The sequence below is a fragment of the Artemia sp. Qi Xiang Cuo genome, chromosome 3, assembly GCF_049724085.1.
Source record: "Artemia sp. Qi Xiang Cuo chromosome 3, ASM4972408v1, whole genome shotgun sequence".
Classification (NCBI taxonomy): Eukaryota; Metazoa; Arthropoda; class Branchiopoda; order Anostraca; family Artemiidae; genus Artemia; species Artemia sp. Qi Xiang Cuo.
In genome coordinates this window covers 16,579,706-16,598,108 of record NC_142796.1, presented here as the reverse complement: position 1 = coordinate 16,598,108, position 18,403 = coordinate 16,579,706, and the positions used below count along the sequence as shown (strand labels likewise).

At 34.5% G+C, this 18,403-nt stretch overlaps 1 protein-coding gene across 1 annotated transcript in view; it reads left to right on the top strand.

Annotated features, from left to right (window-relative positions):
• LOC148953808 (uncharacterized) overlaps positions 1 to 10,223 on the top strand; it is a 76,912-nt gene extending 66,689 nt beyond the window's left edge. The window contains exon 6 of the mRNA XM_089085912.1: positions 10,023 to 10,223. Within this exon, the coding sequence (XP_088942038.1) occupies positions 10,023 to 10,223 (201 nt within the window). The remainder of the gene's footprint in view (positions 1 to 10,022) is intronic.
• The last annotated feature ends 8,180 nt before the right edge of the window (positions 10,224 to 18,403 follow it).

Here is an 18,403-nt window from a genome sequence, read left to right as displayed (position 1 = left end):
AAAGGCGTATTATATATAATATATGAATATATATTGAATATATATTGTATATTCAAGATATTGTATAATGCATTTTTATTGATATTGTATCTTTAATAATGACTCCTGGACCACACTGGCCGTTTAATTAGAATAAATCTCTTTTAAAAGTACAAAAAAACTTTAATGTAAAGAGCAAGTTATTGACTTGGGGTCGAGCTCCCTAATATGCGTAATAATTCTGTTCGTTTTAAGTTTTAATGTTGCTCCTTACGTTCAGTCGAGAAAACTTGTATTTTAATTTATTTTCTGATTGTTCCCTTAATTTTGCCGGGAAGTCCAGAGTCCCCTTCATGGAAAATTTCCTTCCCCCACGAAAAGTACTTCAATGGAAAGATCCTCCCTTGTAACTCTCTGCTCCTAATCCCCGCACCAGAAAAAATACCTCCTAAAAACGTCTGTATATTTCCCGATAACCAATACTATATGTAAATAACAGGTAAAGTTCATAACTTGAAGCCCTTCCCCCGGGGACTGTTGGGGATTAAGTCGTCCTCAAAGACATAGTTATTAGATTTTTTCGACTCTGTTGAACAAGATGGCTGTCTCAAAATTTTTATCCGGTGACTTTGGGAAAAAATGAGCGTGGAAGGGGGTCCTAGTTGCCCTCCAATTTTTATGGTAACTTAAACAGAGCACTAGAACTTTTAATTTCTGTCCGAATGAGCCCTCTCACTACATTCTAGGACCAATGGGTCGACACGATCACTTCTGAAAAAAAACAATCAAACAAAAAAAAACAAATAAACACGCATCTTTGATCTTTCTTCTGGCGAAAAATACAAAATTCCACAATTTTGCAGAGGAGCTTGAAACCTCTACAATAGGGTTCTCTGATACACTGAATCTGATGGTATGATTTTCAATGAGATTCTATGCTTTTTAGGCGGTGTTCCCCCTTTTTCCAAAATAAGGCAAATTTTCTCAGGCTCGCAATTTTTGATCGGTAAGACTAAACTTGATTAAATGTACATATGTGAAATCGGCATAAAAATCCAATTCTTTTGATGTATCTTTAGTTTAAAAATTCTGTTTTTAAAAGTTTCGGTTACTATTTAGCCGGGTCGCTCCTTACTTAGAGTTTTTTACCACGAACTGTTTGACTACATCAATATGATGAACAAGAAAAACAGTGAGGTTCTAACTTAGCCATATTCGTCTTTGGTGTTTTTGCCCACAAACAAAGGAGCTTTGTTGCCATTATTTGCTAATCAAGACAAGCCACTGCACTACATCAAAACAGGGCTTGATGGAGCTATTAAATAAGTTGTAAATCAAAAAAACAATCAATTTTCCCGGCTAGTCTGCCCCTTATAATACCAATAGCGTGTAATATATAATTTTAAATTGAATATTACAGTTTAAAATTATATAAATCATAAACACACTTTAGTATTACTCGAAATGGACAAAAAATTAATTTGACGCTGAGCGATCTTATCTTGAAAAAAAATTTGTAATAATGAATGTTGTATAACCATTATATGTTGAAAGATGGATTCTAATACAAAATCAATAAACAATAAATAAATTCTGCATAATTATTAATATCCTTGTGCTATCAGAAATATGAACCATATTTATATGGAACTATGTGAGTTTTCCTGCTAAAAGTTAAGTTTACAACAAAACGTTTAGTATCCATACTTTATAGAATAATACGTGTTTAGGTACTGACAAGAGGAGTATAGGATGGAACTAGCTGAGTATTCCAACATTGGAACCAACATTGGTTTGGGTTTAACGTTTTTAATCCGTTTAATGCCATGCAGAACAGGCAAGAAAAAATGTGCTCTTCCATATTATGAATGAACTGCACACTAAGAAATAATTTCTAATATTTTTATAGCACATGGATTTCCTTCTATTTCTATTTCGCATCGATTTCAGATTCTAGAAGTAAATTTTGTTAAAAGAAGATCTCGGAAGTTTTCAAAACATTAGCAAAATTTTCGTATCTCTGACTTTTTAACTATACATCCCTTCCCCCCTACTAAATACCAAGAACTTTAGACACAGAGGTGTGGAATAGCAATAAACAAAAAAAAAGTTAGAATGTATACCTGAAAACTAAAAATATAGTACAGGAAAAAACTGCAAATAGGTTTTCAGTGTGTCATGACGTCATTGGAGTCCAGAGGTGTATGTCATGGAATCTTGGCAACTGTCTACCCTTTAATAGAACCGGTAACCGTATTGCGTAGTGTGGCGGCTTTAGGGGTTGGTAGCTCCGCTTATCTTACCCTTTAAAGGCGAGGGTGTCGCGTGATGTACATTGCGCTTGGGTTAGTACCGTGACGTCAGAGGGCTGTCATAAAAGTTCAAATGGGTGTGTCACGTGACAAAACATGCGCTACAGATCTGGCCTAGAAATAGGGGCGAGGTGTTATGAGCCATATTTAAAATTCCCTATTATCCTGACCAAACTCCGAGTAATTGAAACATCTGAGAATCTTGTCTGGACATGGCGAATCTTGCCTGGGCGGGAATATCACCATCTAGAAACACGTGCGAGGGGCTCCCCATATTATTAAAACTTGTGTATTATCCCAACCACACTCCAATTAATTGAAACATCTCTGGACTATTGCCAAGGATGGGAATCTTGCCATCAAAGCGCTAGAGACATTGATGCCGTGACGTAAGAGGGTATGCGCTTGAATCCTATGGAAAAGGGAGGGCATGTCGTAGAATCAATGGATGGGATACTTACTAATGGTCAAAAGAGAGCCAAAATTTTTTGTTCCGCTAGCTTTAAATGGAGAGGGTAATTTTAGAAACTCGGGAGAAGGATCATTCGATTGAGAATAGAAAGCTCTTATGTCCTTTTTAAAGGCTGAAAGATACTGGAGAGTAATGAGCCTCTCTTTTTCTTTTTTGATATCCAAATCCTCTTCTATCCACTATGATATCGAATCAATTTTTGAGATATTTCTTTTGTTTAAACATTTTGAAATGTCTGATAGGTATGCCTTTAGATTTGATATTCCTAACACAGTCCAAGTGTTAAACTTTATTTTAACCTGCTATGAAAACTCAACCTCCCCAGAAACACAATAAAAGAATTTAAAAAAAGCAAAAGAAGTACTATAAGATATTCTACATTACATGTTCTGCCAACATTTTGGAATATTGGTTTAATTTTCCGGAAGGGGGGTGAGCGTAGCATCAACTGAGAGAAACTTTAACACTGAGAAACTTTATCACAGACAAACTTAACATTAAAAAATAGGATACCATTGAGGTTTCAAACAGTTCGTTGTAACGAACTATAAGTAGGGAGCGACCCGGCTCAATAGTAACCGCAACTCTAAAAAACGGAATTTTGATACCAATAGATGCACCAAAAGAATCAGATTTTTATGCTAATTTCAAATATACAAGTTTCATCAAGTTTATTCCTACCCATAAAAAGTTAAGTGCCTGAGAAAATTTGCCTGATTTTCGATAAAAGGAGGAAACATCCCCCCAAAAGTTATAAAACCTTAATGAAAATCACCTAAAGTTCTACGGTTTATCGAAACTACATAAGCAATGTACTCCTTTAAGATCATTTTCCCAAAAAGTTGAGGGGGGGGGGTCTTCAAACAAATAAATGTGAATATTCAAAGAAAAATATAACAGCTAAGCCAAATTTCCTTAACAACTCCTGAAATTATGTCTCGCGGAGAGAAATGGACGTTTCATGAACGTCTTCAAACTGTATGGCATTTTCTACCCGTTTAAACTAGTCCGTCGGAAAATGGGCTTTGAAAATAGATATTTTCGTTGTGTCTTCAATTTTTATAGTGACAAAGTTACTTTTAATATGGATTTTATTGTTGGATCTTTGTATGAATAGCTGATGCGCTAAGGTCCGTAAATAGAAATAGTTATAATGAGGAAACATTTTAGGCCATGGGGGGACTTTAAAAAAAAAGGTAACATTCTAAATGTCATATTTGATAATGTGGGGTAAAAAGTAATGGAATTCGATGTTCAAAGCATCTGCTTGTCTAAGTCACGAAAGATTAGGTCAGAAATGGCGTTCTGTTAACTTTTTTCTTATACATTTTTAACTCTTAATGGAGCCTCTATAGTGAAAATTGGGGGGGGGGGGTGTCGAAAAAAAACTTGGAAAGGAGGGGGACCTCTAAAAGGTTGGGAAGAGGGGAACCTTGGAGGTTGAGTGAGGTTCTTTGTGCTTGTGGACCTTGATGGTTCCTACTCATAATCGTCTCACTAATCCAATATTGTTTACTTGTCTATTATAGCGACCACAGTCGAGTAGTAAAGCTGTGTCATCTTGATGAGTCTATTACTTCCAACTTTTTTTGTGTTTAGTCACAAATTTCGATCTCTTTAGAGTCACCGCTTAATATTCTAGCATTTATGACATGTTTCAAAGCTAACATTCCAAAAAAGTCTGGTCTGTGCAGACCTGCATGATCATTATATACAACACCCCACATATCACAGCAAATAAAACGGTATTTTGATTTCGACGAAAAAATTACGTAAATTCAAACAATAACACCTCTAGAACGTCTGGTCTGATGATGTCACATCATCCCGTTAGTATTCCAACCGGTGATTGACCTAGAAAGAGGCACGTGGTCTTGTTCGTACACAGATTATAGGCCTCTGATTGGCTGTCATTTTGTTCGTACCTTTGTTCTTACCGTTAGTAGGTCAATGATCTTGTCATGCTGGTATTCACTGAACATGTTGCGTCACTCCTGTTAGTATTATAAGCCCATATATGGACTCCCTTCAGTAGTATAAGGTCTTCCCCTACTTATACGTATTAAAAATATTTGAATATAGAAGTTTTTTGCGTATAAGTTCGTGAATTCGTAAGTTACGTGTACTTCCTACTAATAAAAACGTTCGTAAATAAAATTAAACAACTTCCGATAAAGCCATTTAACCAAAAAAGGTAAAATTAATATTCGAATTTTGTTTTAATTATTTATGTACAGTGAGCCAAAATCAAAACCTGCATTAATTCAAAACATTCAGAAATTAAATAAAAAAAAACGCGTTTTTTTAACTGAAAGTACGGAGTGACATTAAAACTTGAAACGAACAGAAATCATTCCGTATATGAAAGGGGCTGTCCCCTCCTCGACGTCTTGCTCTTAACACTAAAGTTTGACTCTTTCTCAGAACTCAATTTTTTAAAACAATAGAAAACTTTAGCATAAAGAGTGAGGTATAGAGGAGAGAACAGCCCCTTTCATATACTAAATAATTTCTAGTCGTTTGAAGTTTTAATGTCGATCCCTACTTTCAGTTAAAAAAAACTTTTTTTATTTAATACTATCTGATACGAGTCAAGCCCTTAGCTACAATGGCTAACAGACTTTCAATGCTTCAAAACCTTAATACTAGAAACTTTAATAAAACAGAAACAGACAAATTTGCTTCTGGGATCACGTGTGATTTTCCAATTGAGTTCACACTTATATTAAATAAAAAAAATCAAGTTTTTTTAACTGAAAGTAAGGAACGACGTTAAAAGATAAAACGAACAGAAATTATTCCATATATGAAAGGGATGTCCCCTTGTAATGGAATCAATTTCCAAGACCCTAAAATTTTCCAAGTAAAAATAAAACTGCCCAGAAGACAAACCCAAAGAATTTAAGTAACACTTAATTGTCAAATTTGAAAAGTAGCGAAACATTGTATTACAATCGTAACTATGAAAAGAATCGTTCCCAGGACAGAAAAAAGGGTAACGGCGATAAATAAATGTTCCGCTATAATTACAAAGTAAAAACCATAAAAGCTTTTTCTCAAGATACAAAAGTAAAACTAAATATTCCGCTGTAATTGCAAGGTAAAGCTTTAAAAGTATTTTCTTGTAATACAATGTAAGACTAAGTAGCTTGCTCTAATTATAGGGTAAAAACTCTATTCAGCTAAGAAAAATTCCGAAGTGAAGTTTTAAAGAGTAATAAATCGTATCAAAAGTTAGTTAAAATCGAATAGCTGATTGGTACAGCACTGTCCAATAGTAATAGAGAATTGACCAATAGGATCAGTATAATGCGCTCTTTAGTAATGTCCGAATGTAACCTTCGGCTAAAATCTCAGAGTATAGTATTCTCGAACTTAGCAATTTGGGTCAGTCTATTTTGGAGTCTTTTTCCAGTCTTATGTCAATCTTGTATGAATCTTATGAGAGCCTTACTTGAGACTTGGGCCAGTTTTATTGTAAACTCATTTTCAACCTTTTATCCTATGTGAATTAAATAGACAATAGTACTGAACGTTACTTGTATTGCCAGTGAGCAGTTTTAACTTAGTGTCATTTACTTCAAGTGTTTTGATATACCGAAGCTCTGTTCCAGTTATGTGAGTAAATAAATGCATCATCTTCCTTATTTTATTCTCTTTATGCTAGTATTTCTCAAAATAGCTTGTCCTTGTGGCTCCACTCACTCTCAAGGGAACCTGAATCCATTCAATCTGATTTCGACTCAATATGGCCGTTAATGTGAGCTCCCCGTTTGTACTGTTAATTTAAGCTCCCTACACACAAAGTTCCCCCTCCACTTAGGTATGCTGATCACGAACCGTCGACTAAGAATTTAACTGAAAATAACCCTTTGAAATAATTAATTGAGAAATTCCCATATAAAGAAATAACTTGATAGTAGAAGAATAAAACCCCTTTTATCGAAAACTTCCCTTCCTCGAAAACTCGCCATATTATTAATCAAATCCCCCCCCCCATTACAATTGGCGAGGCCTGTTTAAAGGAGCAAAAACACAAGGAAAACATTTTATAAAAAAAATAAAATTATTGAGAAATATTACGCATAGGGAAAGTGCGATATTATGTGCATGCCTTAAAGTGCCATCTTTTGTGCATGCTTCGAAAGTGCTAAATTTTGTGCATGCTTTGAAGTGCAATATTTTATTAAGCCTAAGTCCCCTTAAAATAATAACAAAAATATAATTTAGACGAGCCAAATTTAAGTTATATCAAAAAACAGAAAAACCAGTGCCGAATTTTAATTTATTTTGAAGAAAAAAAACAAAATGTCGTTAGATCAAACCGAACAATTTGTTAAAGCAGAAACTCATTGCCAAAACAGTGGAAATTTCAAAATCCCTCCCATCATATAACGGTGATTCAGATATAGATGAATTCATTATCCAATTAAATCAATTTGTGGAGGTAACTCAAACGGATTTGAAATCATTAGTAGGAATGTTGTTAATGAGACTTAAGGGGCAAGCGCTAACATTCTTAAAACAAATAGAAAATGCAATAGGGGAAGACAACAATCTTCCAATAAACTCAATTGAAAAATTGCTAAAACCATTCCAAGAAAGATTTGTTGAAATTAGTTCAACACACAAATTAAAGCACGGAACTGTATGTTTCGACGAAACCCAAAATGTTAGAGAATATCTGCACAGAGTAATGGTATCTATTGAAGCTAAATACGGGAAAGAATCTGGTCCTTTATATAATAAAATCGTACTAAATGCTTTCATGCAAGGTTTGAGTCCCAAACTATAGCAGTTCAGGAAGTAGAGAGAATGATTGAAATTGACTCGATTGTGGCAAACCACAATCAGTCAAGAATAAATAATGTAGAAAATTCAACTCCGGAACGATCACGAGCAATTTCCCCAGGATTCTTTTCGAGAGATAATTCACCCAAACCGAACCAAAATAGATCTCCAACCCCTACCAGACAAAGAACGCGTTTTGTACCCCCGAACACGACAAACTATGTGAACTACCCCCCAGTTATATGCTATACATGTAATAAACAAGGACATATCGCCAGAGAATGCCGTACGAAAAACTATACGCAAGCAACCCCTAATTTTTAATAGCCGTTTGTTCGGGAGACCAAACTTAAATACCAAAGGGTTAGGAAGTTATAGAAGCAATCCCCCACGTCTCCCATTGTTCCGCAACACGCACCAAAAAGGATTTGAATACGCAAATCCTTACCAATATACAACCCCCCAACCCTATTCAAATTCTTCCCAATTTACGCCTCCCCAACCCTACTCAAACCCTTCCCTCAACCGACAAAATAATTATCGGTTCCCCAACCCAAATACGCGACAAAACACGTACCAATTTAATTCACGGACAGTGTATCGGGCTAGATTTAACAGGAATACAGACGATGTTAGAAGATATTTTTTCCCAACGGGGAATAAAAGAAATTTTTCGGGAAACGAAAGAAACTATTCGTCGATACAAAACGCTCAAATGCCGCGAGCCGTCAGAACAAGAAATTCTAACCCACGCAATAATATATGGCAATCAAGACAATCATATTTCAATCAACTCGGAACTTCTAATTGCTAGTGAACCCAATTCACTTCCCACCGAACCCCAATGTCAAACACCCAACTTATCAAATAAATGCACAGGGAAACGAATTAGGCCCCCAAGAAAATTAATCGGGACCCTGGAGGCCAGTATTTTTTATAGGTCCCTTCCAGTAGTTGTACCTTCCTTAATTGATAATAATGACATATTACCTATATTAAATAATTTTGGTGTTGCAAGTATTAGTTTTTAGGCGTTAATATATTCCGGTGCATCAGTCAACATAATAAATTCGAATGTATTTAATAGACTACCAGTATATATTAAGCGACGGAAAACTTCAATATTCCCAGTTTAACAAGCGTCACGGGTCACAGGCTGGAAGCTATAGGCTCCATACGTTTAGATGTGACAAAAGATAATAGAATCTTTCCTACAAAACTTCATAATCTGCAAAAATTTCCCATATGAGGCTATAATTGGTGCTAATTTTCTAAAATCTAATAAGGTATTATTAGATATAGCAAACAACAGACTCGTGTATCCATACGATCCTATTCTCCAACGCGTGGAAAGAGGGGAAGCAAAAGTGAATAGAATAAAGTCTTTTTTACCCTATCTCTCGTCTTTTGGGAGAAAATCAAGCAGCAAATGGATCGAGTCAATAAAAGCAAAAATAGGGAAAATGCAGGAGTATAGACAAACAGAAATAAAGAAAATAGCTGAATTATGGAATAAAATAATAAATCTAAGTACTAATGTAAGGGGACAGGACTTGGATCTACCCTTACAATCAACCCCAAAAGCGGAAGACTTGACGCAACCAAGCGCCAATCTTAACTTAATAGAAAATAACACGGAAGAAAAATACTATGGGTTCGCAGTGCGTAAGATAAAAATCCCCCCAAATACAATGCAAAGAGTTCAAATTTCTCAAATGGTCACTCCCGTAAATGACCATTCCAAAATTTGGTTTGCATCCCCGTATAAAGAAATCCCAGAAAATCTGTTTTGTGAAGAACAGATCGTTTCATATGAGAAAGGAGAAGGTTTTATTTGGTTGACCAATACACATGAAAATGATATGGTTACATTAAAAAAGGGAACATGCCTCGTTGAAACACAAGTTATTTCTGAGCACGAGCTAAAAAAAATAGAAAAACTCCAAGAAAAGCTTAATTAATAGCATTGGTATTAGCAATCCAAAGAATAGGTATCCCCTAACAAAACCCCAATTTTTTAAAAAATTTAAATTAGACCATATCCAAGATACGCAATTACACAAGAAATATTATGTGAATTGCTCTGGAATTTTAGAGATATATTTTCTACATGTGAGGAAGATATTGGATTGATACCGTTTTATGAACATTCTATCCAAACCACAGGGTTGCCCGTAGCTAAACAGCCCTATCGCATCCCCCATCCCTATAAATGCTGGTTAAGAAATAATATGCGAGAATTAGAAAGAAACAGTTTTATACAACCGAGTATAAGCCCATATTCAGCCCCCGTTATACTAGTACCAAAAAAGAACAAGGACCTTAGGCTTATAGTACACTATAGAGCCCTGAATAAGCAAGTAGTTAGCGACAAATTTCCCCTGCCCCGAATTGACGAAATCCTAGATTCTATTTCAACCAAAAATAAAATTTTTACATCTCTCGAGCTCACGCAAGTTTATCATCAGGTTAATTTAGCAGATAATGACGTTTTGAAGACGGCCTTTTCAACAACAGAATATGGCTCATATCAGTATTTAAGAGTACCCTTTGGAATCAAAACTAGTTCAAGTGCATCGTTTAGACCTCTGTTACATTTATTACGAGGTATAGAAAATATTATCCATTTTGTGGATGATGTGATTTGTTTGAGAGAAACACCAGAATAACACTTGAAAACATTAACCAAAGTTTTTGAAAAAATCAGAGAGGGTAATCTGAAATGTTGAACCAAAAAGGCAAATCTACTTCAATCTGAAATGAAGTTCCTAGAAACGATATTCACCAAAGATCAAATATCACTAGACCCTGAGAAGATAAACTGTGTAGAGAACCTCAAGCCGCCAAAAACCATGAAGCAACTAAGAGGCATTATTGGTTTAACCAGTTATTTTAGAAAGTTCATACGCAACTACGCCCAAATTGCCAAACCCTTAACGGACTTGACTAAAGGGGACGGAAAAACTATCACCTGGTCGAATGAAGCACAAACGTCATTAGATACTCTCAAGAAAGCACTTACTTCTGAACCAATTTTGTCGTTGCCAGACTTTGAAAACAATTCCAAATTCGTGGTTACCACCGATGCTTCAGCTCTAGGTATCGGTGCAATCCTTTCCCAATTAATCCCCGTGGAAAACTACCCCGAACCCTTACAGGAACCCCCTAAGTACCCCAAACCCTTACAGAAACCCCCTAAGTATATAGAAAAAGTCATATGCTTTTCAAGTAGGACTCTAACCAAAGGCAAAAGAAGTTATGCATGCGACGCAATTGGAATTATTTTCTATAATTTTCATTTAGATAAATTTAAACATTATTTAGTAGGTCGGAAATTTAAATTCCGTTTGGACCATAAAAGCTTACAGTACCTGAGTTCATTCAACAATCTAACTGGAATCTTAGCTAGATGGATAATGAAAATCCCAGATCTAGATTAAGGAATTTGAACATGTGACCGGTAAACAAAATGCCCCCTGCGATTACCTAAGTAGAATCCCTGAGGATAACCCTTCAGACAATGAAACTAAACAATTGAATGCCATTCATGCCAGTAAACGAAAATATAAGAAGAATAAACCTAAAGTCCAGATAGAAGGAGACGAAGTCAATCATAGCCCCTTATCGATAGCTAACATTAAAAGAAACCAAGCCAAGGATGAAATGTGTTTGAGCTCTCATTAATTATTTTGTGAATTCCGATAATCTCCCTGATAAGTTCAAAACGCTGAAAAGGGAAATAGCCAATTTTTATTAAGACTTAGACGAAGAAATCCTTTGCAGGATAGTAACAGGCGAAACAAAAAAATCAAACCTTAATAGTCCCAGTACTTCCCCAAAGCTTAATAATTCCTGCCTTTGAATATTTCCAGTCTGAAATAGGCGGACACCTAGGAATAGCCAAAACCTTTCACAAGTTAAGACAATATTTTTATGTTCCGTCGGGATTAACAAAACCTAAGGATTATATAAGTACATGTGAACCGTGTAATCTAAGGAAAAATCCCCAAACGTATCCTAATCCTCCCATTGGAAGGGTGCGAGTGGCTAGGTTTCCCTTTGATATCGTTTCGTTCGACCTATATGGTACGAGCAGAGGATTCCCTGTCTCTAATAGACGTCATACTTGCGTTCTTTTAGTAATATACCATTTTACCGGCTTCACTTTTGCCAAAGTACTGAAAAATCAAGGCGCATATGCAACAATTAAACCATTAGCAAAAATATTTTTAAAATTTGGTTTTCCCCACCATGTCGTTTGTGATAATGAGACTAACTTCGTTTCTAAAGTAACAAGAGATCTAATGATTTTACTTAAAATCGAAAAATTATTAAACTTTCCCTACCATCCCCAAGCTAATGGAAAAATTGAAAATAGGCACAAAATATTTTCCAATGTCTTGAGTATTTATACAAAGGACAATCGAAGCGATTGGGATCAATATCTACCTTATTTAACTAATGTAATTAATACCGCTTATTCAGAAACGACTAAAGAAAGTCCATTTTTTCTTTTATTCGGCCGCGATTTTAAAATACTTTATCAAGAAATAATAGAATCAAGGCAGTATTACAATAATACAGAGGACTATAAACAAGATTTTATAAATAGAATGAGGAAAACCTATAAAATAGTTAGACAAGAGTTAGAAAAATGTAAGACGAACCAAGAGTTGAGAAACAAGTCCAAAATTAAAGGGAATATAACTTTTAAAGTGGGAGATTGTGTGTATCTAAAGAATGAGGCAAAGTTAGAAGGCAAGAAACTTTCCAATAAATATTCGGGACCCTACAGAATAACCAAAAAATACGACAGTGATTTTACTTTTAAAATGATAAATCCAGAAAATGGGAGAACATACAAGGCACATGTTAGCCGCATAAAGGGAGCCAAATATCCAGTTAAGTGGGCACCCGAACCCTCATCTTCAGATTCATCAAACACGGAAAATGAGTTCCCCAAGTCAAGGCTAGCCGAGTTAAAACCTTTCAATTTCAAACAAAACTACTTCGAGAATTTTAGCGACGAAGAAAATTTTGAAGAATTTTTAGCCATGAAAAATTTAGTCATTCCTAAAAGAAAACCCTTAACACACATACCAATAAGAACCCCAAAAGGTCAAGAAATTTCATCTTCAGAAAGCTCGGAAGAATCAGATTATACGCTGTCCCCAAAAACTCAATTTTTCCCTGATAGAATTTCAATCCCATGTCCCCACAAAAGATTTCCCGATGACATGGTATCCCCAGCAACCCCGATAGAAAGACCCCTATCGTTACAGGAGGAATTAAACAGAGCTGTGGAAACCCCAGGTGCAAAAATGAGGAAGACTCCACATATGGATACAAATAAAGGAAGTACAAAAAGTTTGAGAGAAGCCATGGACTTTATCAATTACCTGATAAAAACAAGGCAGAGTACCTTGCCTTGGACCCAGGAACGCCCTGAAGATGAAAATCTAGCACAATACCATCACATAACTGTATCCAAAGTCAAAGCCAAGGAATCAACCTCCTGGCAACAGACCCTGTTACAAAAAATACCCCACCCTCCCCGAGGATATGGCATTCAAACAATAGAGACATTCTCCAAAAATATTTGACTCCTCCCAGAGTTCCCAAGAATCTTTTAACTCCCCAAAACAGGATTTCAGCGCGAGGAAATGGAAAATAAACCCTCTACCTCAAAAGGAGACGAAATATATGAAGCAAGGGCAGGAGATACCCCTAAATCGTAAAGGACCGCCTCGAAAGCCCAAATAATGAATCTTCAGAGACTAGCTCTAATGAGTCCGACGATGAATCAGATCCTGACTACCCCCAGGATGCACCAAAACAAAAACCGGCTTCTGCCACGGCCCATGGGAAAGCCGCAAAATTAAAAGGTCAAAAATTCCTACTAAAAGAGTATAAGAAATTTGATCTGATCTCTATGGGAAAATCAAAAAAGAACAAAAACACAAGAAGGCGAACAGGAAGTTACCACGAAATCTGGCAGAATAAGTAAAAAACCAGATAAATGGAAATACGTCTAGTTAAGGTACCTGATCTCTGACCCCAAAAACCCATATGGTAACATTAAATCGAAATGAAAAACGTGAAAAAAAACCTTAAACAAAAGTATATGAATAGAACACGTCCAAAAAAGCTATCCGCAAAAGGTCAAAAGAAGTTAATAGTTAATTTTTCCAGATGAATTGAATCCCGGCTCGAAAAAAATCTTTGAAGATAGAAGAACAACGAATATTGTACAACCCATCCTCCAAGAGACAAAATAAAACACCTAGTGCCATCCCATTACAGACAACAAATATGGACCAGCCATTACAAGTACGATCTAAATATCTAAACGCTTCAGCACAATTAACAACAGAGAGATTGAGAATCGAAAATATGATGGAGGCTACGCTTAAGTCCCTTAGAGAAATTAAGGCTTCTCAGGAAGAAATGAACAAAAAATTAAACGAGGTCCTAGCAATCAAACAAATGGATAAATTACTCGAAGCCCAATTTATGGAAATTAAAGAGCAGATCGCAAAAATCCACAGTGAACTGGAATCAATAAGCGACGCCACGCTCGTGAAGGGATACAACCCCGACAAGGTCCTCAAACTACAAGTTTTATACGATAAACTGCAAGAAATTGGCAAAAACGTGCAAGAGTATAGAAAAAGTATTGTGCTATCTGCGACAATATCCATACAAGAACACCTGGCTCCTGAACGAGTAAAGATTTTAGGATTACGACATAAATATTATAACTTAAAAGCACAAAAAGAGATAATTAGGCTCCAATAAGACAATCTAGAGAAGCAACTGAAAGAAAGCAAGTCGAGATTGCCAGAGAACTACAAAGACAAAAAGAATTTTGCTCAAGCCTAGAAACGATGGTGGCAACGTATTTTAAGGTTGAAATTAACCTACCCTACAACCCCCATTTCGGAAGTATTCTTGCCAACAACGAAGGGCCATGTTCGACGCATTCACAAACCGCGTATTTTAAAATTCCAAACCAAGCTCTGTATCATCACATCAAACACCAAGTCAAATCCATTCAGCAAAATCCCCCGATGGACGATAACATAATTATGAAGACTCAATACCCCCATGCCGGAGCAAATATTACAACGGGCCAAAATTCCCCAGAAATATCTGCACCACAAGAAACCCCCAAAATACAACCATTACCAGAAGACGCGGAAAACTAAGGAATATCAATCAAGGGAATTAATTGAACTAAAAAAAGAGGTAACAATCCCTTTCTCGTCAATAAAAAAAACAAAAAACAAAAAAACCAAAAAAAACCCTTCTAGAATCAATTCTACGGGATATTTTATTCAAAGAAAGTAATTCCAACAACATAGTCAAACACGAAATTCCAGAACGTATTAAATGAGTTCTGTGATAAAATTTATCATAACCATGGTGACGATTCACGTCCACCATAAGACATAATCTGGTATCTCTGATAATACGACATTAGAAACCTCGATTACACGTTCAGACGATAGGTCAAAGTACAATCTTATCCTAGAAATATTTCATTATTATTATTAGCATCATACCAATACCTACAAAACGCAGAATTAGTTACCTAAATATTTGATAGTCACTCCTCACAAAAAACTCATAAAACTTTTAATTCTAAGATCAACAAAAATTAAATTCCTTTAATAACTATTAAAGAAGTTAAAATCTAATCACAAAAAAAAACTGACCGAACAAAGTGACCCTAACTTGCTGTGAAATTTATAGAATACTCAACAACCTATAGTGTATATTCGGTAAAAGAAATATGTACCAGTTTTTACCGCACTAATTATAACTAACGTTCCTCAGTGAAACATGGTCCATATACATAGAGATGAGTTCAAAAGTTTCGCAAAAATTCTCCCCAATTCAAACAAATCTTAAATAAGATTATATATCTTTTCCTTGGGAACGTACGTGTATCATTAATCCATACGCAAGATATCTAATGACAAAAAGATTATATTATCGAAAGAAATCATCCTATTTAGTAAAATAAAAAAGAAAATTAAAAATAGCCAATGGAAACCCAAGCCATTCTTTTAACGTTCAAAATAAGCTTAATTCTCTAAGAACACCTGCGAATCACCAAACGAGACAAAAGAAAAATCTTCCTTCGTGATTGCTACCAAATTGATATCAATTCTCTAAAAGTTATGTTGCCTATGCAGTTATTGTGACTCTGTGTAAAATGCAAATTCCTAGCAACCGACCTAAACAGTAAAATTCAAAAAAGGCTTTCATGCGAATCGTAACCAGAAGTATTCTTTCAAACAAAAGTTAACTAAATAATAAGCCCCCATAAATGGCATTTAACACCCATCCCAAATTGACCCCATCTAAAACGCCGATCCGACAGTAAATCAAAACCCGTAACCTCCAAACACCGTCGAAGTAACGAAGATTTATGACAGTTCAGCTACTTAGGTATACGGTTATCGAACTAAAACACCGTCCTTTTTTTTCGCTGCTTATAATAAAGATAATTAACCCGTATACCGTGGTTTACTCTAAGCTCTGTGGATTCCTATAACAAACAGTCTTTTTGCTTGAAAACCAAGATAATAAGAATAAATTAATCAACGTGCTGAAGTGACCTTTGAACACAAAAAAATTTTTGGCCCTTATGAATATAAGATGGACGGAAAATATCCTTCGGTCTCAAATAATGACGTCTTCGAGATACTTTTACGTATATATCGATACTTGATTATATTCCAATTATATTTTGGCTTGTCATAAACCAAAATTTACAAAATAAGTATAATATACTGTTTCAAAAGAAAAATAAGCGCTAGAAAATTGACGCAAAACAAAGAAAAACAATGCCTGAACGGAAAAAATAAATCAAAATTGTAGAATCTAAAGACTAGTCCTCGCATGTGTGTGTCAGCCCATAAAAATACGACACAATTCAAAAAAGATAAATACGATAATATAAACAAAACCTAAAGGGCAGTATAATACGCACACTTCAAAAATAGGCCCCAGGAATGCGCAAGGTATAATAAGACCTGAAAATGGCAGTTTCACGGTCTAAGTCTTGTAATTCTTTCGGTTTAATTAATTTCCTAAATACAAAAATTCTAAATTAAGTACACGTATCTTGTAAAATAAATGTGACAACCGCACTAAGTGGAATTGCTTTAACAAATTGTCCCCATAACCTAGGACTTGTCGCGTGTCACTCACGTATTTTAGGTAGTCTTGAGAGAAAAAATTAGGTACCCTCCCACAAGTCAGAAAATGCATGAAATTAGTTAACAAAATTAAAAAAAAAATCAACCTTTTGTCAACAATTGATGGCCCACTGTAGTAAAAATATGTTTACTGTCAAAAAAAAGTATTGTAGCATAAACTAAATTTGCAACCAACACCTAGGTAGCTAAACCATTAATCTTATCATCGTTAGCAAAAAAACAGCCTAACAGCTGCAGCGGAAAATTAAACCAAAAGTATCTTAAAACGACTCATAGGGTACGAAAATAAACCGCGCGATTAGGTATAAGTAAACAACCCGTGTCAAGATCAATAACAAATTAGACCTCTTTATTAGGTTAAACAATTCCTTAATTATAGAGAAATTTTGTAACGCAGTTAAATAATTACAAACCTGTAAACCCAATGCAAACTCAGTCTCAAAAAAAAAAATTTATCCGGCTTCAATCGCTATTATATATATATATATATATATATATATATATATATATATATATATATATATATATATATATATATATATATATATATATATATATATATATATATATATATATATATATATATATATATATATATATATATATATATATATATATATATATATATATATATATATATATATATATATATATATATATATATATATATATATATATATATATATATATATATATATATATATATATATATATATATATATATATATATATATATATATATATATATATATATATATATATATATATAATGCAAAAAAAACTTACTAAAGTAGCTTGCCAGAAGGGGTGAAGGGAATAAGGCCAATAATTGAAATCCTAAAATATAGTACCACGTAAATAAAAAAAAATCAGGTACAATGTTTGAAGTGATACCAATGTGTAAAACTAGGCTAATGTCTCTTAAAATATAGCAAATATTGTTCTGCCTTAACAGTCAGACAATAAATAATAAACCTGAAAAAAAAATAATAAAATAATATGTGAAAAATTAATGTAAAAAAAACTTTTAAATTAAAAAGGGAACTTTTGAAATTAGTCTGCACCATAATGCCTGTAAAAATAAGGCTACGGTTTTAGCCTAGTTACAAAAAAATTACAAAAAATAGTAAATTCCAATTCTCCCAAAATAGGCAGAACCTGCAAAATTATCCCAATTCACGAACGCTCATATGAGGTGACAAACAGTATTTAATAATTCTCACTTACCTTATGAACTGTTCCAACCTAAGGTCCCTGCTAAATCTATCCAATAAGAAATGTATAGTAAACTAATTGACGACATATTATTCAAGTCAAGCTTTACGAAATGCACACAACTTATAAGTTAAAAAATTTAAGTTCACTGAAGCACATACAAACTTGAACTGAAATTATTAAAATAAAAGCAAACATATATATGAAGTATAAATGAGTCAAGGGTAACCCCCAGTTTATTAAGCGACAGTAGGAGCCATAAATTTTATGAATAGGTAACCGAAATCCCAGTCCCGCAAAGTAGCAAACGGTACAAAGTTCAAATTTGTTGTCATTCAGAAGAATGCTTGAAAAACCCTATTTTAAAATGCAATATTGAGACAAATATAAGAATAAGGTTTATT